The 23,701-nt window shown below is 43.4% G+C and overlaps 1 protein-coding gene across 5 annotated transcripts in view; it reads left to right on the plus strand.

The window, feature by feature from the left end:
• Positions 1 to 299: 299 nt before the first annotated feature.
• LOC113214433 (very low-density lipoprotein receptor) overlaps positions 300 to 23,701 on the plus strand; it is a 29,701-nt gene continuing 6,299 nt past the window's right edge. The window contains exons 1-9 of one of the 5 annotated variants that reach the window (XM_052272924.1): positions 300 to 454; positions 2,579 to 2,710; positions 2,810 to 2,967; positions 3,414 to 3,643; positions 6,545 to 6,673; positions 9,379 to 9,587; positions 11,911 to 11,992; positions 14,356 to 14,478; positions 17,579 to 17,709. In XM_052272924.1, the coding sequence (XP_052128884.1) occupies positions 374 to 454; positions 2,579 to 2,710; positions 2,810 to 2,967; positions 3,414 to 3,643; positions 6,545 to 6,673; positions 9,379 to 9,587; positions 11,911 to 11,992; positions 14,356 to 14,478; positions 17,579 to 17,709 (1,275 nt within the window). In that variant the 5' untranslated portion in view covers positions 300 to 373. The remainder of the gene's footprint in view (positions 455 to 2,578; positions 2,711 to 2,809; positions 2,968 to 3,413; positions 3,644 to 6,544; positions 6,674 to 9,378; positions 9,588 to 11,910; positions 11,993 to 14,355; positions 14,479 to 17,578; positions 17,710 to 23,701) is intronic. The other 4 variants (XM_026433791.2, XM_052272926.1, XM_052272925.1 and 1 more) reach the window with 4 other exon arrangements.

The following is a 23,701-nucleotide window of genomic DNA, read 5'->3' on the forward strand; positions in this document are numbered from 1 at the left end:
CTAATAAACTGGATCGTTAATTTCTTCATTCTTACCAATCTTCAAGTGGGCTAATTGTTTTAGATTTTTAAAATCAATATTGGCTGAGAAATCATGCAAGTAAGGATTTTTACTAAAATGTCGACGAATACTTTAAAAAGTGTCTCAAGGAGAACAATGTATTCCGCAAATCTTCGTCTGAAGTCATCAACAAAATTAATTAAATCTGACTTAATCTTTCTCTACAAACACACTTCGAGGTTATCTCCTTGAGGAAAACGAGACCGACCCAAGCTTATTTCAGCATGATAACAACGGAAACCACTCAATCGCGATTAGATACAGACCGAACTTTAGAAAATGAATCAGATAAATTCAGAGCAAGTGTAACTTCATGTCACTTCTGCTGTTACCTTACGAACCCGCACAATGCTCTTATCGATTACAGTTGCCGTCGTCATCTTGGCTTTTAAAGGTTGGTGCAATTTTGTTACTATGGTATGGTATTTCAGTGAATCCCGGGATAGGCAGTGAGAAGTAAAAAGAGAACCACAAAAAGCCGTGCGCCGTGTTTCGCAGCCAGCGCTCAACGCCCTCCACCGACAGTTAATTAATCTCATTTTTTCCTCGGTTCCCGTGTTTAACTCTACCGAGTTCACTCAAAAACTATAAAGTATCACAGTGAAAACAAAATATGCCTGATTGAATAGTATTTTGAACATTTTTTTGGTTATTAAAAGTAACAATCGATTTTGAAAAGTTATAAAATGTTTTCAAAAGTCATAATATGTTATGAAAAAAACGGTTAAAACATCGGTGTTATTAAAATTATGTTCAAAACTGTAGTAAATTTTAATAACGTTTAGAACGGTATGCTATGCATGTAGGGTACCTAGTTAATTTGCTGTTTGCAAATTTGCTCTCATTAGAGTAGGGGCGGTAGGGGCCCATTAGTCGACAATACAGTGCACCAGCAGTCGACATTTTCAAGTTTGCGACCGATTTCTGGCGATTCGGTTTTCGTCAGAAAGTTCCGCGTTTGGGTAGGTTATAGGACACTCAATTAAAACACGTTGAGTTCCACGTGACCACACGTATGGTCACAAAGCACGTGATTAATGACCCCCCTGGGACTCAACGTGTTAAGACCAGAATGCAAGTGTCGCCGATTATGTGCTGCCACCAAGAGCAGGTGGCAGTGAGAAATTTTACTCTTTTGTCCTAGAGTAATAATACCCTAGGATATTGTTACTCCGAGTAATAGTACCCTGGGACATTACTACTCAGAGAAAGATGTAATAATCCGTGCTTACACCGGTATAGACCGGTATAGAAAGTTCGAGCAGAAAGCTGCTTGCCGCGTCTCACCGAGCGCTCCACCACCAGGCCGATTCCCTGCACACGATGTCATTTCGTGTCTTTTGCTTGTAGAAAATGCTTATTATAATAGCTATCGGCACATTTTCTTCTCCCAACTGCTAAACGCGTCATGGCATCCATTTCAGTCTTAGTGGCGACGCGCTGCGGGGCCGTTTCAGCTTTCAGGCGTGCTTTCTATACCCGTTCTCCGCCCTTCTCGTCCAGAAGGTCTTTCCAGTGCTCCGACGTTATAACGTAGGCCATCTTTTCAGTTTGACGTCTGCTGGCACTTCTTTTTAGGCATCTAGGAACTGCAATACACCCTGCTGGGTTTCACTTTTCCGGAGGATGACGAGTGAGAAGGCAACCCGTCGAATGCTCTCTTCCCCATTTCCCAACTCCCGATCGAGGGGGAAATCACTTGCGAAATAGTTCGTACACCTTCCCCCGAAATAGTCCGAAATAAAGGCGAAATAAAGGCGAAATAGAGCGAAATAGACCCGAAATAGACGCGAAATAGTCGGTGAAATAGTTGCGAAATACCCCTGAAATACTCCGCAATACCGCGAAATACCCTGAAATAATCCGAAATAGGCGAGAAATAGCCGAAGTGGCAGAAGAAATAACCGAAATGGCAGGAGAAATACCACGAAATAGCCCGTACGCTACGAACCCAAGTGATTTCCCCCTCGCTCCCGATACGACGAATCGCGCGGACTAGACTTGCGCTCGCTGGCCACGGTTGGGTAAGTGGGATTGATGAGCAGGCCGCATGAACTGGTCAACATAACCCCACCCTCTTTCAAGTTAACATTTACGGCATTAAACACAATTATAAGTAAAAAAAGGTAACACTTTTAAAACAATTTCCGCTGAGGGGTGAATCACTTGGTATTTTCCTGTACACACGACCTTTGCATTCACATGAGTGCTGTACTCACATGAGGGTTAAGAAAAACTGTTTGCCACAGTAGTCGACACACCCTTTCTTGGGCTGTGTTCACCTTATGTTCTAATTATTCTCACAACTAGAGCCGTATGCCAACGTGAAATATTGTTGGGATCCGTAATGTAGCATAATAACGTCAAAAATGTGTACATTAGTGCGCCAAACGAAAAAAACAGCTGATACAGTAATTACGGAAAGCGCATCCGTAAGCAGGAGATGAAAGAGTGTCTCGAGAATTAATTATCGCCCATGTCCATCACATTTCTATTGTGGAATCAATTCATATTACAGGCATCGTCGGCGAGGCATGTTTTGCCAGTGATTTTACATGTAACGACGGTCAGTGTCTATCGATATGGAAAAAGTGCAACGGCATTGCGGATTGTTCAGATGGCGCCGACGAAGATATTGCCCTCTGTAGAGGTAAGCTTTACTAAAAAGAACTGATATAGCCTACTCTCATGGTAAAGGCGAGTAGCTCCCTGGCTGCATATTCTAACTTTAATCATTTTTCATCCGCAGTTGGTGCCAGAAATGTTTCAATTGGTGAGAAGCTTATTGCAAGAGTGCAATATAAATGGGAGTTTTATAACTTGGATGTGTACTTATGCAACAGCACCAATTGCACCTCAATGTCCTTCGATGGATACACACCTGATGGACGATTGTGCACTATCACGGCAAGTATTTTGTTATGTGTTTCTGGGGCAGCAGAGTGCAGGCGGACAAAAGAATTGCAGTGGGGCAATAAGTATCACGGTAAAAACGAAGTCGTATTGTGTTAGGGAAAAGGGAAAACTTTGAGAAAGTCAGTTACTTTGAGGGATCTTTTTTTGAAAAATAAGAACGACTTTCAAAGTAAGTCACAAATTTTGAGGAAGTCCCCCAAAGTTAGCGTGGCCAACATGACGAGCTGCTGCGCCCACCTCGCTACTTTAGCTCTTTGTAACTACTGATCAAATCGTCAGTTGGGGAGCATCGATTAGCATAGAAAAATCGAAATTCCCTCTGGGTTACTTGTTCTCGACAGTCTTCCTAAACCTCTGAGGTGGGCTGCTTAAGCTGAGGGCGCCTTCGCCCTACGGATATATAATCTAATTTTCTTAATCAGGGGTTCGTTTTACAGTTTACACGAAGTGTTAACGGCCTTTTTCTTATTAAAGAGTTATCCAGCTACATGTGGCGCAATGAACTCTGGAGAGTTTATCTTTGAAATTGAACGCCGTTTTGATGGCCTATCAATATGGCTTTATGGCCACGCCAATAACAGAAAGTGGTTCTCCGCACCGAAAGATTACAACGAGCTTCTTATAAGACCTTCAGACTGGTACCACGACATGGCTATTCAGTTCAGTGGTACGTATAACCTCGAGTTCTTGTCAACTCTATGTGTTATGTACTCACAGAGATTTGGTTGCCTTCACGGTAGCCCCACCATCCAGAGGTCATACTATTATTTTTCACTGAAGACAGTCTCCATCAATTGCGCACGGTTCTGGCCCACCTCAGTTAAGTCACAGCAAACATTTTTCCGTGAAGTTCCGGGTTGATTCAGGAAAGCACTTCCCAGTGCGATTTTTCCGCCTCATATTTTTAGGTTATGTCGGAACATTTGATGGATTTTTTGAGGCAACCTGGTTATAAAACAAATCGAACCCTGAAAACTAAAAGGTCGTACTTCCGAAGGTCCGCGTAAGAGGTCGTACTTCGGAGCGGTTGCGTATAGTGTCGGATCTCGCTAGGGTCCCGGAGAATGGTCGTAAGTCTAAGTTTTGTCGATTTTGCGAGATGCGAATCATTAGAATCAGGAAAAAATTCTCTTTCTAATGATATTATGCATCTCGCAAAAAGTAGTCTTGCGACCATTCTCCGGGACCCTAGCGAGATACGACACTATACGCAACCGCTCCAAAGTACGACCTTTTAGTTTTCAGGGGTTGAAATCTGAGGACGGCCCAACTTCAGTTCTGCCTAAAAGGCTCATAAACCATAAAAATTAAGACACTAGTAAAATTTGAAAATTCGTCATGTTGGTCTGCGCATGCGTGAGAGAAAACTGGGAACTTTAACGGAAACAACCGGGAACTTCGCGGTAAAATGTTTGCTGTGAGTCTCTTGGTTTATAAGAAAAAATCCTTTTATGAACATCATTGCTCTTACTGTGCAACACTTGAAACCTAAAAATACGGAGTTCGTGGTGGCTCCGTATTAACCCGTAGTTCTAGGGGGTAGCTCCGTGCAGCCACGTTCAGCGGGTCCCCGTACAAAGTTGTAGGTGCTTGCAAGATAATTCCTATGCCTAGCGATAAAAAAAAAATACAAAAAAAACAAAAAAAAACAAACAAAAAAAACGGATGTACATTGCACCTTGCAGGTGGCTGGACTTATAGACCAGAATAAGTTTTGAACTTAATGAGCGAGTCACTTGGTATGTAGAAGAAAAGAAAAAAAATGGCGCGGTGGCGTGGCGTAGCGCCGGCCCAAAACAAAGCGACATGAACTAGTTGCAAAACCGTTTCAAATAATAGAGTTTTTGGAGCTGACATCGGATATATTTCTGTTGATTGTAGGCTAGTGGGGATTAAAAACTAATTTGAAATAGACTACTTTGAATATAAACGCAATGCCACGATGCAGCTTTCTGCTTTGTTTTGGGCTACGCTACGCCACCATCTTTTCTTCTTCATACCAAGTGACTCGCTCATCAAGGTAGGACCCTAGTGAAAAAATACCGAAATTCGAAAAACGACGATTTGTAAGGTGAACAACGGTCTAGGGGCTCGTAGACCAAAGAGTCGCCCTTAAAAAATAGAACTTTCTGATGAAAACAAGATGTCGACAAAATATTTCCGTCAAAATTTGAGACACCTGGAACTTTTTTCGTAGAGGCCTGCAAATGCTCATTCAGGCCTATACGGGAAAAGTTCCAGGTGTTTCAAATTTTGACGGAAAAATTTCGTTGACATCCTGTTTTCATCAGAAATCTATTCCACAACTTCAAGGTCGAGTTTTGGATGAGCCGCAAGACCGTTGTTCACATTACAAATCGACGTTTTTGCGACTTTTGGTATTTTTTACTAGCGTCCTACATTGTAACGCAAGTTCGACGCGTCCGACGAACAAAGTGCGATCTCCCGGCGCGCCGTCCAACACTGTCCGATCTCCGGGCGCGCCGTTCAACAAAGTTCGATCTCCGGGCGCGCCGTTCAACGCTGTGCGATCTCTTTTTCAGCTTTTATCTGCACCGTAGGCTTCAAGCCGTGATATCTTCGTTGATAGTTCACTTATAGGGAAACTAATGTGATCCTCAAAGAATATGCAACACATTGGGCCAATAATGAAATGCTTTAATCTTGACGAACAGACGTACGAGGCGTTTAAAATTCCACCTCGCTGCAAACCCCGAAAAGGAGATCGGACAGTGTTGAACGGCGCGCCCGGAGATCGAACTTTATTGAACGGCGCGCCGGGAGGTCGGAATTTGTTCGTAGGACGTGTCGAGTTTTCGGTGATCCAATCCCGAGGCAAAGTAATAGCCTAAATGTTGCCTGCACACTAACTGGATTAGTATCTTTTATTTGTACAAACTAAAGCAATCAAATCTTTTGCACACATTTATGCGTTGATTTGAACACTTTTGTGCATTCATTTGTAGGAAACCGTGTACTTTGGCTTTCAAATATGTGCAAAACGAAACGTAGTTTTAACTGAGTGAGAACATTCGCACAAAAACAGACAAATATATTTAGCGTGTAACGATGACCTGATGTTTACCTGCGCTTTGCCTACGAACGAACAGTCAACCTTGACAAATGCAGGCAACATTCAGGCTATTACTTTTCTTCGGCTCGTTTGAATTGCTTGGAGAATGTAAAAGAATAGCTGTATCCTTTCGTGTGGCTTCTAGTTTTTATAAACATGTAACACATTTTAAAAACTTACAATCGTTCTTGACAATTCTTAACATGTTATAAAATATAAGAAAAGTTTCAGGAGAAGAAAAGTTCTTGAATTTTACAAACGTTTATGGAAATCTTTAGAACAGCATCGTAACGTTACAAAACACGAATGTTCTTCAAATTGATGTCAAAACTGCTAGCTATTATGAATTTCAAAAACTTTAAAAAAGTGACTCATATGCAGATGCAGCAGTGGATGTAAGAGGAACGAGAGTTCAAGTCACCCCCAAGCGCGCCTAGTGAGGCGGGAAGCGGTGTTCCTAAATGTTTTTGAAGCTATAATGCCATTTCCAAACAGGTGACATAGGGGTTCCTAACGGCCATGAATTCCAATGCAGTGACGGCCAAATCTTAAGTGTCATCAGTAAGTGTGACGGTGCACGAGATTGCAGTGACGGTGCCGACGAGGACCCAGCTGTCTGCAACAGTAAGATATGAGAGGAAGGCGCAATTTCATTATATTTATGCACACAAAGTAGGAAATAAATTCCATCGTACACATGCCCACTAAAATCTCAAAGAAAAAAATAAATTTTGTTGATTGATTACATGCACACTATAAAAAGACCCTTCAGATTTAGTGTGCATATTAATTCAATTTTCTGGAAAACCTGTCTCGAGCGCTAATATATTAAAAGTGTTAATGATTCTACTCCAAAAGCCATTTTCAATGGTATACAAGAGTGACTCACTACGGGGCAAATTTTAAGGACGACGGGGTTTGCGGGCCGAAAGCCCGTTACATCGTTTGATTATGGTCTTCAGCAAATCGCGTGACAGAAATGGTCGGGCCGCAGGCCCGACCATCGCCGCTGGCAGGCCAAGCAGGCCCGGCCCCTGCCGAACGGAGTTGCCAGCGCAGCGAAGCGAAGCTGGCAACTTCGTTTTGCGGAAGGGTGGGCCTGCTTGTTTATACCCCCTTTCAGCCCTTTACACGGAAAAAAAAATATATTATTTCCTGCAGCTAAACATTAGCTGGGACAGCTTATGTGTTAGCTGGCAGCGTGACAGCAAATGTATTTTGCTCGTGTAACATAAGCATTTGTTTTTACAGCCTTTTTGTAAGATATGAGAAACGAGACGACTTTGGTTTCGGTAGCTCAATGCCCTTTAGTTCACAGAACTAAACTCTTCTACTTTGGGTTTGCTAAGGCGTTGTGACCAGCAGCTAACCACCCTGAAAAAGATACATATCAGCTGAACTAGCTTTAAGATAAGCTCCGTGAACTAATCTTCGGTCACTACCCTAGCTTATTAAGTGTTGATTAGGGCAGCCTACGTCTGGCTTAGACCAGCAAAGTTTATTAGCTGCAAAGACTAATACACACACTTGAAGTTCGGTTTTTGAAAGTTCCCTCTTGCTTGCTTGCGCTCCATCCCAGTCTCATCGCGCGCAGTGGCTCAGTGCCTCCGAGTTGGCGCGCAAAGAAGAAGGACAAGGGTTCAACACCCACTCAGGTCGCTCCTAATTGATTCTCGAAAAACGTGCCGAGGGAGTGTGAGACATCACCAGCAGTGTAAATAGTAAACAGTAATCAAAAATCGAAAAATATTTTTCAAAAAATCAAATATTTTGCATTAGTCGTTACAGCTTATGCGGATTATCTCTGGTAGCGCACGCTTAGCTCTCACAGCTGACGCCTTGGCTCTTACAGGTCAGCCATTTGCTGTCACGCTGCCAGCTAACTAATTAGCTATTGGTCCGTGGGGCACATTGGTCCACCATCAAGTTTCACGAGGATAGAGCAATCGCAGTGATCTGACTCACACTATAGAAGAAGCCATTACCACCCTGACTGATTTTATGAAGGTATGACAAAGTTCACTGGCAACCATCGGATTGGCGAGGGGTTAAATATTTTTTAACCTCAAAATCAGGTAAAAGTAAAACGTCTTTACCCCACAACTAGCCCATTTAGAGGTACATCACACGAATTTTCGGTTACAAACCAAGTTTTATGGAAAAGCCTACTCTTTTAGCTACAGATTGCACCCAGTGTCCAATTGGTTAGGGCAATCCAGTTATCTTTTGGAGCCATTAATGAAATTTGCTACCCTTGGGGCAGTTTGAGCCGTCTTGCAAACTGACTTATTTAATTTTTCGAAAACTTGTTTCCACTTGGTATGTTCTTCTTAGAATAACACTTAGACACCCTGATGGTGTTCAGAATAAAGCTAGGGTTGTCTTCGCCATTTTTTTTTACCTTGGCTCAATGTGCCCAATGCATGTCGGCCCAATGTGCCCCGGGCAGGGGCACATTGGTCCACGAGCAGGCCTCTGCGGGTTTCGGTTTTCCTCAGTCTGTACCAACAGAAAAGTGTTGCGACCAATTTTCTGAGGTAAAGTAAGGACCAAACTAAAACTTGGCGATAGAAAATAATTTCTTGCTAGTCACATGAAGCATTGGGAGCAAAAAGAAAAAAAACGGACCAATGTGCCCCACTCTACCCTACTTATTTTTTTCCGTGTAGGGGTGTCTGCCAGGATTTGCCGTAGGCGTTTAGTTTTCTAGGAGTGAACCTTAAGCACCCTGAAAATTTGACAATAGACAGACACGAGGTCGTTTGCATAAGCCCGCTAGATAGCTTTTCTAAAGCAGAAGGGCGGGCTAAGAAACGCAATAATCGAGGTTTTTAGAACCACCCCTTACTTAAAGTTAGAATAACAGGCAAGGAAGGGTTAAAATATCGTTCAAGGAAAAACGATGTTAACAAAATTACAGCAGTTTTCATCCAAAATGGCACCTGGCAAGCACTAATACAACCATAGAATCAAAAATAAGCGATATACGACTTACCCTACGGCGGACAGCCTCCAAAACGGCTCCTCCAGCATTTGTATTCCGCCCTCTGAAGCGATTAAACATAGCCTTCCATTCGGCGAGCGGTTGTCGGGAGCGACAAATGCGGTAAGAGGTTGTCCCCAGCCGCCGAGTTAGGTGAGCGACTGTAGAATGCAAATGGCACATTCCCATTTAGTTAACAGACAAAATTATTACAAAAATCTATCAAAGAAATGCTTATTTTTGTAGAGCAAAGATATAAAAATGCATCTGTCAGTGGAAAAAATAGTTTCTTCCCATTTAGTGTACATCTAATTTTACAACCTGTTCGATCGCTTTCATATTCCAGACTCAAGCGTTGATCTGACCAGGAGCGATGCAAGTGCGCAGGTCATGTACAAGGCAGAGCATGGCCCCCTCCACTTCCTCTTCTGCAACAGCAGCGAGTGCACTAATATCAGAATAGTGCCCTGTGCGGAAGGGGGAGGAGGGCAACAACGTAAATTCCGTTACGACAGTTGCAACGCTGAGGGCGTTTTCTGCAATGGGGGGGCGGGGGTAAGCATATTCTCTACATAGCAGGGGAGTCTGAATGCAATTTTGATACGTGTGTAGACACAAATTTGTATCAACTGTTGGAAAAAAAACAGCAGGAGATACACCGTTGGCGCCTTATAGGATTCAAAACTGTATCTTGGTAGATGTTGCACAAAGTTCGTTCTGCAGAGTTCCGGTTACACAAAGTTCGATCTACATTCCAGCGGACTCTACAGCGGAGCCTAAATGTATTCATATGTTCGTCAATATTGCAGGCATACAAAAATAAAAACTGGTTCATGTTTGGAAAAGATTAAAGAACAACACATTCCAAAGAAAACCTTGGATGCTACGACAGCAAAACTGAGGTAGAGGTCTAAACTTGCGCCTCCCGCGAGTGGCGAAAAGCATCGAACTTTGTCACTGTAAATCACAGTGTGATACTGACTGCACACTGTTAGAAAATTCAGGTTGAAATTTCAGTTTTTGGTACTGTAATTCCTATCACTTTTTGGTTTTGAAATTTCATTACATGAAATGGTAATGAAATTCCAGTACAACAAGTTTTGAAATTTAAGATTTGCGTCATGAAAAATCAAAAGCTAGTAATGAAATATAAGTACGATATTGTTTGCATAATTCAGGACCTGCACTGAAATTTCATAACCTTTGTAATGAAATTCCCTGTGAAATTTGACAACGCATATTTTGTCAGTATCCTCGCGATTGGGATTTCGGGAGCACTTCAATCAATGCCAAGTTGGTGTCAGTTTGTACAAATTCATTGTGCCCCTAACCCGTGCAGGTGCAGATGGCACACTTATAACGGGGAGCTGGGCGCCGGAGAGTGCATGGGCTCGCGTTATGAGTGCTCAGCGAGAGCCAATTTAAAATCCATGCAAAATATTGAATATTGACAAAAAATGAAAAACAAATGTGCAGGTACATCGAGGAGACGCTGCTCTATCAGACCATCAATAGTTCGGATAGGAAATTTATGAAATTTAATAGATATTTGACACGTAAAAGAAAAGTATCAGATACCCGATCGATGCGCCATCTGGTGGCAAATAGTGGAAGTGCGCTTGACTGCGACAGTATCGGTGCAGGCAGGGTAATCCTTGTTGCGAAAATAACTATAGTTATAAAGCTTTTCCGCTTGTGATAATATTAATGTTCTTGATTTTCTATGATACCAGAGGCCACAGGGATGTACATAACTTAATTAATGCTATTCAAATTTTATCATCCTGCTCTGAATCTTCAGTACCAAACTGAAGTTTCATTACGCAGCTCTGAATCTTCAGTACTAAACTGAAGTTTCATTACGCAGCTCTGAATTTTCAGAACCATACTGACATTTCATTACCTAGTTCTGAATCTTCAGTACGAACATTTCATTATCCAGTTCTAAATTTTCATAGCATTGTCTTGAAATATCAAAACAATTCTGAATTTTCAGTTCGAACATAAAATTTCATTACAATTCTGAAAATTCAGTTAATTTTGGGTTTGGAATTTCAAAACATTTTTAACAGTGCACATTTTCTGTGATACAGATATATCGCACGATGTTGTGATGATCATCGCAAAAAAAGTACAAGATTAAATTCATTGCTTACATTTGTGATAACAATCACTTATTTGAGCTATACTTCGAGGTATCATAGTTTTGTGCAATGTGCATCACACTGTTTTGCAATAAAGCCAGAATTATTGCATTATTCTGCGATAAGTATCACACAATATTTGTGATAAAAATCCATCACTCCCCCAGGAGTGATAAATCAAGGGAATCACACCGGGCATTTTATCACACGAAAATGTGTGAAAAGCATCACACTTTGAATTACAGTGGTGTAACAGGGCCGCCGCGCCGCAGATCGAACTTCGTGTGGGCCACCACACACCGAACGTTGTCTTTAGGAGCCATCGTATAGCATTTAGAGATATTTGATAGTTGAGATGACTTCTTTTGTATCGAAGGACTTGCCTTCAAATTCCATTATTTTTCACAGGTAGCTCAACTTTGTCTGCCTTTCCGCAATTTCTTTTACAGGAAATGTCTTTTTAGAATCTAGATTAGGTCGCAATGAAATATACTGCAGTCGCTATGCTATCTAGCACTCTTCAAGGGAATAAGACATTAGAATAAACGTTCAAAACTTTGTTGAACTTGAAGCGGTAAACTATGATTTTGCAAGTATCCCTTCTCCCGCTTCCTGGAGCAGATTGCCTCTTGCGTTTAGAGCGTGTGGGCGGGTAAGGATATACTTCATTGAAGGGAGTGTAAGTTTACTTATACGCTGTTTTTTTTTTTTTTTTTCTTTTTAACTCTCTCTAGAGCTTTTGTGAGTACGAAGAGAGCTGGCCTACTGGTGTGTATATATTCGACGTTACCTTAAAGGAACCACAAAGGCAATCGAGTAAGTAAATATAAAGACAACATTACACACGAAATCACAGGAATCAGTTTTTGGTCATAGCAAGATAGGTGGCTGATTCTCAGCAAACAAGCTATTTCAAAAATTCATTTTTTTTAAATTGTTAGGTTTTTTAGTTGTAATGTTTTAACTCTTAAAAAGATAAGTACAAAGTGATGATGGTTCAAATGACGTATTTCTAGAACAACCTTAAAAGATCATGTTGTAGTCACGCTCAAACAATGATTTAACACAAGTTTGTCTCGTTGCTTTGAATTGGTCTTGTGTTAACTGTAAGGGAGGGTGGGGCAGTGTGTAACAGACCTCCGTATTTCGAATATGGGACGTCCGGAACCAAATGTGAATGTTCATATTACGTGTTCTGAATGACAAAGGTCGTTTTCAATCGAGAACGCCTTGGTTGGGGAGTTTAAACGGTGGTGAGAGGACGGCCAAGTTGAGCTCACCCGATTTTTAGGCAATTTTCATCATTTTACGACATGATCTTTTCGGTTGAGGTCTTTGGGTTTCAAACAACCCCCGAACTAATGATTTTCTATCAAAGTAGACACCTTAGCACTTGTAAAATGGTCGTTGTCACTAACACGACCTCGACGGTTCTCGGTCTACGAGGTCACATAACAGGCTGTGTACCCTGGGGCAGTGTGTAACATGAACGTCTAGGGTAGTCTAGGGCAGTACGAATCGTTTTATTTGCTTATCAATGATGTGCCTGTGCCCTAACAGTCTCACTGAGGCACAACTTTTTGTTTATATTTCAAGTTCACAAAATATATCCAAAATAAGTACCAATTTGCTGTTTCCAATTGAAAACTCGTAAATTTTAAGAAAATGTCATTTGAACAATAAAATAATTTTATAGAAACTGGTGTTGTATCAGCAGCTATTATAGAAAGAAAGGGGAAGCTGTTTTCTCCCTTTCTACCCGTCTCCAGAGCTCAATCCTAGCCTTTGTTACACACTGCCCTACTGTCGTTACAAACTGCCCCGCGCCGGGGCAGTCTGTAACAAATGCAGACCTTTTTTCAACAAGCTGTAGGTCATACGAGAATGCGCCTAGTGATACATCCGAGCAACTTCCATTGTTAGTAAAGGTCCAATCTATTCTTTTGCGCCCTAATTACCCAATTTTTTTTCACGGATTGACTTTGACAGCCAAATTCCTACATCTGTTACACACTGCCCCACCCTCCCTTACTGCGGGCGTTAGAATTATTACACTATCTTTTCTGCCCAGTTCGACGTCAGAGCGTTTGGTTTCTGGCGGTTAGCTTCTGATCGTTCCTTCAAAACCTGCTGGCATTCTCTAAATGTTTTGATGGTATTTTTTCCCTGATTGTAAAATTTCCGATGGTGTGTAAACCATCAGGATAATTTCTATTTTCTGATAGTATTTTTCTGATCGTACAAACATCTTTGACGGTTATTTGACATTTTCTGATAGTTCCTTTTAGTACCATCAGAAAATGATGTTTAAAAACATCAGGAATTCCTAATCGCCTCGATCTAGCAAATAATTGGCCTGACAAAACTATGCGTCGCACGGTACAACGGCTTTGTGTGGTGGGAGGGGATCACATACTTTATCGTTTGTTTCCATGAAAACAAAATCTTCTTTATCACCCCGTGATTTCGAGGAGAACGGCTAAAAATAGGTCAATTTTGACACCACCATTGTGCTTATCGCTGAAAGTTTACACGGGTGACGTTCAAACTCGGCATTCGGGTGGCCTGCTGCTGACGTACTTCACCTTTAAAGATACTACCATCAAAGACATTTACGAGTAGTATACTAACCATCAGACAACGTTTCTCATCAGAACGCAATAAAGCATTCCGGTTAAGCTAAACTGCAGAAGAATGCGAGGAACAAGAAAACGGAAATCACTTTGCTTTTCCATGGGACTTCCGTTTTCTTGTTCCCTGCATTCTTCTGCATTGCAGCTTGAACCAGAATGCTTTATTACAATGAGAACTTTGCTATCAGAGCCCAACTTTACTATCAAAACAATACCATCTGGCTAAAAGCTATCAGGAACGTCTCATTTATGTCAGGAGTTAGACAAATAACTGATCGTACCTTTTTTGATGGTATTTTTCTTCATAGTAAATTTTCTGATGGGATTTACACCAGTGACATTGTAAAATCCGTTACATTTTGAATAAAATAATGAGAACGACTTTGGTCGTCTTCTAACGAAATATAGTAGTCTTCTTTAGAGTCGAAATTAATTTCTAGAGTTCTCTGCATATGTCATTGTATCGCTGCAAAGTCCCTTAAGCATAGGAGTGCAGTAATCAAGTTTACCAGACGTCCTAATTACAAAATATACCTACTTATCCAGGAAGTGTGGAGATACGACTCCGAGGCGCAGGACCATTCGCATTTGACTCTGTAGGCGAAGGACACACTCGGCTAAGGATAAGACCCGGCAACTGGATCAGTGACATGCCAGTACAATTTGTCGGTACGTTGCGTGCTGTTGGCGCGGTTCTCGTAAGTTACAGGATTAACACTGTATTCCTTGCTGCATTATCACTGTTAGCTACTCTGATTGTCTCTGTGCATAACTTCTCCAGAGGCTCAATCCCACACACTAAATATAAGAGAAATCATGTTTTTGACACAAGAGAGTCGCATTTTTGTGCACATCATTATTACTATAGATAGAATATTGTATGGCACAAATGATGAATTTGCATCGTTATCATAGACGAAACGAAAATTTGTTCTCTATTGTGAGGATGCATTGTTGTTGTTCCTGATCACTAGTAACTGACCTTCAAATATTACATTCGGTTTATTAAATTTACTCAGAAAATGACACTGACTGCACGTTTTCTGTGATACAGAAATAACACACGATGTTGTAATGATCATCGCAGAAAAAGCACAAAATTAACATTACACGATATTTTCGATCTTAAACTCGACTTTCACGAGTCACCTTTTATGGGGACCAACAAAATGAAATAAAAAATAAAAAATACTACGACGTGTTTAATCTGAATTTTGGTTGAGCGAGTAGCGAAGCCCATCGCTCCACTGACCGAAAAAGTTTCATTCCGTTTGTCTGTCTGTTAGTCTGTCTGTCTTTCTGTTAGTCTGACTGTGTGCACGATAACTTGAGGAGGACTTCAGGTAGCGATCTCGGAATATCAGGGTCCTTTTGTATCATAACAAGCTTGCTTGACCTGCCAGCGGCGTTTTGTCGGGCCCGCGGCCCTTATTTTCGTGCGGCCCTTAAGGTTAGATCCTTACTGATGAGAAAAGACAGTGCGATACCGTGACTCCACTCCACTCTTCGGCTTTGAAAATGAATCAAAAAGTAACAAGCGCAGTTTTCAGCTTGTATTTTTTTTTATAAACAATCTTAAAACTAGACTTTTTGCCATTGTTTTAAGTATATCGACCTCTTCCTCTGAAACGAGTGAAGAGAAGGCAATTCCAAGGACTGATTCTAATTCAGAATGTGCTGTTTTGGAAGGTACTGACATTTTTCGATTTGGGACCTTCCTGTACGGCCACGGTCGCAAGCTTGCGTACCATGCGGAAGGACAGCCGAGGGTATAGGCTGTTTAAAAAAAAAATACCTAGTGCAAAGCGAGGTTCTTTCGAAAGTTTATGCCATGCTGATACTCATGGAGCAAACCCGGGGCCTATGCTAGCCTTACCCATTTTGAAGGGCGAAGTGAAAAAGCGAGGAGCAGTGCATCCAAAAGGGCAGGCTGTTGCGGGCTACTTCCTCCTCCTCCCATGTTAAAGCATAGGCGCCAAAAAAAGAAGCCCGCAGGCGAGGAGGTTCGGGTCTCATTTTAAAGAACAGACCTCGCCATGACTTTTGGTCATAGTCCGAGCTCTGTACGACGAAAGATGGCCGGGCGCCGGGCTCTTTTCGGTTCGGCCCCTCGCGGCGCTCGGAGTGCCTCGCCATGTTGCGGGCCTCCTCTCGCACGGCACGCGAGGCCGGCGGAGGCGACTCGGTGCCGAGGTGATTCCCTATGGTGTCTACTTTCGGCCGCTACCTAAAAACCCGCGATCGACGCAACCGTGTCGCTTCCAGGGGCCTAAGTCTCGAAAACCACGCTACTCGAAACTGACAGAAAACTATCGAATATGAGTTGGGGTTTCTTGGTATCGTTGTGTAGGCCAAACCAAGACCTTTCGATTCCAGGTGGTCCTGCCAGTAAGACGCAACGCGTCTAGGCGTGAGCGACAAAAGAGTGCCGACTGCCGAGCGGCGGCGGCCGGCAATTTTGGTCACCATTTAGAATCCTAGGATTTTAGGATCCAATAAAAAAAGTTCCGTTCAGGAACGGATCGTGAAAGCAGATGATACGAATTCAAGAATTATTAAAGTCTATAATATTTCAGTGGGAGATCACGGGACGCATTCTTACTTGCAGAGGTATATAGATAATTTACAAATCTTAATTTACATTTAATTACGTATTTATACATGAAAAGATTTGAGTTGTGTTCTGTGTCTCCTATACTTTGTAATGTTTTGAAGGGTCTAAGACAAAGTTAGTGTGAAGAGGGTAGAGACAGTTTGCGAGTGATACTTCTCAATAGAGGCATGGTTTGAATATAATGTTATTTCTGAATTCATTTAGTTCTGTCTGGTATTCATAGTTAGGTTAGAGTTTTAATTACCGCGCCGCGCGCGTTCCTCAGCCGAGATGATCCGAGCCGAGCTCCGAGCTGCGCTACGGCCCCGCCTCCCCCCTCCCGACCCCAGGCCCGGCTCGACCAGCTACCCCCTCTCCAGACGTGCACACGCACAGCGTCGACCGGAATCCTGCCCCCCCCCCCTATTCTATAGCGAGAGTACAAGCTGATGAAAACGTCAAACCAAGTAGCTTCTTTTAGGTATATTTCAGTTTTCTTCTTCCTTCTTGATTTTAATTGATGTATCATCTGCTAAAAATATTTAAAAGTAATACATTTTGCGGCCTGCTGCGGCTTGTTATTATTGATTTTGTTTAAAGCCAATTTTTCGGATAGAAAACTGATCTTTAAACTCGATGTGTCTTTTTATGAAACGAAACGACCATAAAATTCTCAGATCGCTAACTCAATTCCTCTTGTCATACAGACAGACAAGCAAACAGAATGGAACAATTTCGGTCAATGGAGTAATGGGCTTCGCTAATCGCTCAACCAATTAACTCGTGCCGGGAGGTAGCGCCGCAGACCTAGCTGCGCCAGTAGCGTCGGAGCGGAACAGTGTTTCGTGAGATATTGCGCTTTCATTGAACATTTTCTGCACGGAAGACTTGTTTAGTTTAGCAAGCCCCCAACTTTTGATGCCATCACGAAAAACTCTTAAATGACACGAGCATCTTAATACTGTTCGAAATAGATGAGAATCGCCTCTCTCCTATATAACCCGTGTTCTACTGTATCCCACCTTCCACACTTAGTTTTCCTGTGTTTTTGGAAATAAGTGAGCGATATGTTTGCATTCGTATCAACCTATACACTGTTTCGTTAGGTGGCATCAGCTTTTTTCTGGTACATGGAGCGGATCTTTGACTCTATTGATTCTTTGCTTGTCGTTATAGCAATGCCAGGAAGCACATCAACCGTAACAACGCCGATCAGCACACCTGTGACGTTTCCAAGTACTTCTTCGACATCTACGTCAGCTCTTCCTGAACAAACAACAACTACCGAAACAACGCCTACCACCAAGGTATAATACACCCCCGGGTAGCAAGATCTCGAGTTCAAAATAGTTTAAAATGAATGTGATGAGAGAATTTTTCGGCTCTTTCGAATGATACCAATTTTACATTCTCGGTGAATAAGCGACTTACACTGTAATTCGAAGTGTGATACTTTTCACACATTTTTGTGTGATAAAATTTCCTGTGTGATCCCCATGATTTATTACTTCTGGGGGTGTGATGAATTTTTATTACAAAATTGTGTGGTACTCATTGCAAAATAGTGCAATGATTCTGGATTTATTTCAATACGGTGAGACGCATATTGCACAAAATTATTATGATACATCGAAGTGTCACTCGAATAAGTGATGATCATCACAAACATGAGCAATGAATTGAATATTATACTTTTGCTGCGATGATCATCACAACATCGTGCAATATTTCTTTATCACAGAAAACGCGCAGTCAGTATCACACTCGGATTTACAGTTTAGGCGGTTATTCGGAGCGCCATGCTAGATGAGTGGTTGTCGGCAAGCGGGGAGTGAGCTGAGCGTTTGTCCGCAGCCACCACTCTGGAATTCGTGTGTGAGACAGTCTAACACCAAATGGTGTTAGGCAAAATACCTCACACCAGGCCCGGACTGGCCCGGGCGGGGAACGGCAAAAATCCGTGTGGGCCACGGGCCAATGGGGGCCGGGGGCCACGCGAAGCGTGGCCGGAGGCCACGAGAGGTGTGGCCCGGGGCCACGCGACGCGTGGCTATGTGGCCACGCGAAGCGAGGCTGCGAGGGCTCGGGGGAAGGCCAGACAGCTGCACAGCTGCCCAGCAACGTCCTGACGCACAAGGGACGAGGGGACCCATGGTTGCCACAACTATGGGAAACCTTCAAAACCTGGAAAACTCAGGGAAAGATAAATCGGTCAGGGAAATCAGGAAAAAATCGGGGAAAATAAAAAAAGTCAGGGAAATTTGTTTTGATTGGTCCCGGAACTGCATTGTATTCGCTGCTCAGGTCAAACACACATTTTGACGGCCAAGCAGAGTGTTTTGACCAAAACTTTTTCGCGCTCGCTTCGCTCGCGATCTTGTTCTACAGGCTACTGGTTTTGGCAGGCACCTCAAATGCGGGGGGATTTGTTTGCCACTGTACACTAAACAGAGACGGTGCTTAAACCTCTGAGAACTATAGGGAGAAAGGGTCTAGAAATCAGGGAAAACTCAGGGAAAATGGAAATCGTTGAACGGGCAGGTTTTTCAGGGCAGATTTTTTTTATTTGTAAAAGCCCCCCCCCCCCCCAGGAGGGGGGCCACTGGCCAGAGCTGCCGTGGGGGCCAAATACCCCCCAGTCCGGGCCTGCCTCACACCAAACGGTGTGAGGTACAGTAGGCGCTCGCTATAGTTCCGCCTCCGGTTCAGAATTGGAGTGGGTGAGTGGGGTCGCCAGAGGCGGAACTATAGCGAGCGTCTTCCCCCACTCCTTCTCTACCGCTCTTGCTCACACTGCTGGCTGCCAGCCCGGGGGGAAGGTGGTGGGGAGGAGGAAGAGAGGGGGGCCGCTTCTCGCTCGGAGTGGGGGAACCAGGCCTGGCGGGGAGGGAGCGCCGGCGGAACTAAAGAGAGCGGAACTATAGCGAGCCCTCACTGTAAACATACCTCACACCAAATGGTGTGAGACTAGTTGTGCCTCACACCAAATGGTGTGAGACTAGTTGTGCCTCACACCAAATGGTGTGAGACTAGTTGTGCCTCACACCAAATGGTGTGAGACCCTCTGTGTCTCACACCATTTGGTATGAGAAAGTATCACTCCATTTGGTGTGAGGCACAACGAGTCTCACACCATTTGGTGTGAGGCACAACGAGTCTCACACCATTTGATGTGAGGTATGTTTGCCTCACACCGATTGGTGTGAGGTATTTTGCCTAACACCATTTGGTGTTAGACTGTCTCACACCTGAGTTTCCAGAGCAAGGGGTTGAGCCGAGGCCGAGGGGTACCTAATTTGGTCTTGCTTTTGTACCAGAGGTGAGCATCGGGCGGTCCGCCTGGACCGGGATGGCCCAGAAAGCGAGAAGTGCGAGTGAGATGGAGCTCTGGCCGGCTCGAGCGTCTCACTTTCACCCGTCGTTTTCGGACCATCCCGGTCTAGGCGGACCGCCCGATGCTCACCTCTGCTTTGTACACTTGGCAAAATAATCAAAGTATAATCATTCACAATCAATTCCAATCTTCCCAGTTTGTTCCAGTCTGTCTACAGTCTCTCTAATCTGTACAATCACCTCCAATCATCTCCAGTCACTCACAGTCATCCAGTCACATCGAGGGGTGGATAACTCCCCTGCCAAGTGTACACCCCTAATTCTGACCAAATTCAAACTAATCCAGTCCAATTCAACTTAATTCAAACGAATTCAAAACTAATTCAACTAATTCAGTCCAATTCAAGACAATTTATATTCAATTCAAGTCAATTGAAGCCAATTCACGGTAATTTAGTAACATAAAATCGCAATAATTCAAACCAATTCAGTCCAATTCAAATTCAATTCAACTCAATTCTGATACCTCAGAGCGAGAACCGCTCAGTATAATAGGCTTTCCTGCAGAGACTGAGCGGTTCTCGCTCTGAGGTATCGATTCAAGCTAATTCAAATTCAATTCTTGAAATTTGTACACCCAATTCAGGAGTTATCCACCCCTCGAGTCACATTCATACTGAAGCCTCTCCAGTCCCCTCTATGGTCTCTTCCAGTCACGTCTGTAACTACCTCCGACACCTCCAGTCACACTTACTATCACCTCCAGTCACCTCTAATCGTTTCCAGTCATGCCCTTACGTACAGTCTCCAGCAGTTTTTTTACAGTGATATCAATATTTTACAATCGGCGGCAGTCATTTCTATTTCCAGTCTTTGTACTCGTTTTTGGTGAGTTGGGCGGTTCTACATAGGAGGTATCGATACATAATATTGTAAACACTAAATGTGACGGCACTTGTTTGAAAGACCCCAAGACTTCTACTAGATAGAACCGCCCCCCCTCCCCTCTCTTACCCTCTCTACCGGCTCGCAGGAAGGCTGTTTGTAATGTGTGGGCACGGTGTAGAGAGAGATACGGTGGCGGCACGAGCCTACCTGCGCTGAAAGCAAGAGCAGTAGTATCTTGTTCTAATTCCCCGCTCGCCGCCCACCCCGGCTCAGCAGGGCTCTGTAACTTATTAGTTAGCTTTAACATTCCTTTGGCCGTTACAGTTATAACGGATAACTTTTATCCAGGCCATTTGGACAAAAGATAGAGATTTGGCTCGTCCAAACTGTATGTATAATACCTAAACAATTAAGATCTTTTTTTAAAATAGATTACTTTTTCTTGTGCGTGTAATTTAATAAGTTAAGTAACGTTCGTTCAGGTTGTGATGTTACGGAGCCGTGCGGCTCAGCTTAGCATGGGCGGGTAAGTGAAACGAGTTGATGGACCTCTTGAGGCAGGCCTTCGTAACTTATCATATGGCGATAAATTTTCAAAACCGATCAACATTGTTCAGGTATTATGTACATACAGTTTGGACGAGACGAATCTCTGACTTATTTCAAGAGGGCCTGAATAATAGTTACACGATATAACTTTAACGGCTGGAGATACTAACAGTATGGCAATGAGAATAAGTTACTGAGCCGAGGGGTGGATATGGATAACTCCCAATTTTTATTTTTTTTTGTCGAATTTGCTAGGTTTTTTGGTCGAAATGGTTTTATTTACTTTTAAATAAGATATGTGTAAAGTGGCGATAGTTCAAATCACGTACTTCTAGTACAACGTTAAAAGACCATAATGTGGTCACGTTCAATCAATGATGAAACTCAAATATTGCCTTCCGCACCTTTTAATTGGTCGTTTGTTTGCTCCACTAATGTGTTGTACTCATATTTTACACCCAGTCATCCCCATTTTAAGCGTTAAAGTATGACTAGAACATCGCAATAAATAATTTGTTTTTCGCCCCGACACTGCTCCACAGATGCCCAACATCATAATGTACAGTTCTAAATTAACCCCTTAATACATATTTCCTCATTAGCCCTGATGAGCCGACGGACAGAGCTCACGGACAGCGGCTACGGACTACATGAGGACAATTTGAGGACATGTCCACTGGTATGTCCATGAGTTGTCCGTGGCTCCAGTCCGTGGATTGAAACGTCCGTGGAGTTGTCCGCAGCTGTCCGCAGTCACCTGAGATCCTATCCGTGGCTCTGTCCGCGTCCGCCATAGTCCGCAAACCTGTCCACGATGATTGTCCGTGTAGCTGTAGCTGTCCGGGATGGTTCAAGGAAATTTCGATGAAATATGCTGTCCACGATCGTGTCCGTGGCACTGTCCGCAGTCATCTGAGATCCTATCCGTGGCTCTGTCCGCAATGGTCCGAGAGACGTTTTGCATTTTGTGGCACTGTCCGCAATTCAGTCCACGAGGTTTGTCCGCGTTACAGTCCCGAGCTGTCCGGGATGTTTGAAGGAAACTCCATAGAAATCTGTTGCGTTAAAAGGTAGCATTGAGTGACCGTGATGACATCACGATCTTCGGTTCAAAAGTTGCTGCCCTCCCACCCTCTGGTGGCGATGGGGGACTCCGGGCGAACCGGATAGAGGGTGGGCGGGCGGAGGGTCTTAGTCTGAAGAGGTTGGATATGAACACCGCGAGTTGGTGCAATACGTCATATGACAAACAATATAAGGGTTGACTAGATAAAGGACAAGTGTGAACAGCCTAAGTACCCCTTTCTCCACCCACAGATTATACAAATGGACTAGTTAAAAGGACATATTCACGTACAAATGACTTATTAAAAACTTTGCTGTGTCAAAATTCCTAAGCGCCATCTAGTGTTCGAATGGTTGAACTCATCTCAGTCCGCAAGTGTCCACAAGTGTCCGTGGGTATACTATGACGGTATGCAACAGCTCGGTACGTAAAATAACAGACGAGTCGATGGACAACTCGTGGACATGTCGGCGGACATGGCACAAACGTCATGATGTGCAAGGCAATGGACATGTCGATGGACAACTAGCGGACAGTCCTACGGACCAGTCCTGTGGAACGGTCCATAGACATTTGGTGGTCATAGGTAACGGACAGATCTATGGACAGACGAGCCGTGGTGGACAGCTGCGGACACATGCCATGGACGTTTCAAACGACGGACTGTAGTTATGAATGCAGACTGAACCGAGGACAGGTCATGGACTGGTCCTCGGACAGACTGATGGACACAATAGACACGGTGGACAGTGGACTGCACAAGGACAGCCACGGACATATGCGGACCATTCCACGGACTTTCCATCGGCTCATCAGGGAGGTCATTACAACGCGTTACCTGTACCTTAAAGTTATTAAACAAAGGTCAGGCCTAAAAAAGGAGATACGGTGTTCACAAGTCAGGAGGCACTAATTGAAGCATTACTAATCCGAGGTTGCAGATGCAACGACCCGTTAGGCCACAAAAGAAGCAGCACATCAAAACCTTCCTTTTCATCGAAAGAGGGATTTGATATGACGCAATCGTGCCTGTGTGAAGGCGACACGGTAGTCACACTGCAAAAGCGTACAAGCCAACTTTCGAATTTGAAGACAGTTTTCCACGATGACGTAGTATGAGCTCTGCCGATTGCTTCGGGGAACATTAATAGTCCCCACAGAGTAGTACTGTGGGCGTAGAATTGTTACTCTACTTCTGCCCAGTTTGACGTCAGAGCAAACATTGTCAACTCCGTTGCTTTTTGAAAAAGTTAGTGAGAAGGACTTTGGTCGTCTCGTGACGAAATATAGAAAAATATTTCCTCATCGAAATCCATTCCTTGCGTTCCCTAGATATGTCACTCCAGAAATGCAATGTGCCTTAGATGACTATTCCCTTAAAAGTGTCCGGAATTTGGCAAAGTCCGCATGAACTCGGACATTAGGAACGTACTGGAGTTCACATTTTGACCATTTAAACTGCT

The sequence above is a fragment of the Frankliniella occidentalis genome, unplaced genomic scaffold, assembly GCF_000697945.3.
Source record: "Frankliniella occidentalis isolate FOCC.00 unplaced genomic scaffold, Focc_3.1 Scaffold231, whole genome shotgun sequence".
Taxonomy (NCBI): Eukaryota; Metazoa; Arthropoda; class Insecta; order Thysanoptera; family Thripidae; genus Frankliniella; species Frankliniella occidentalis.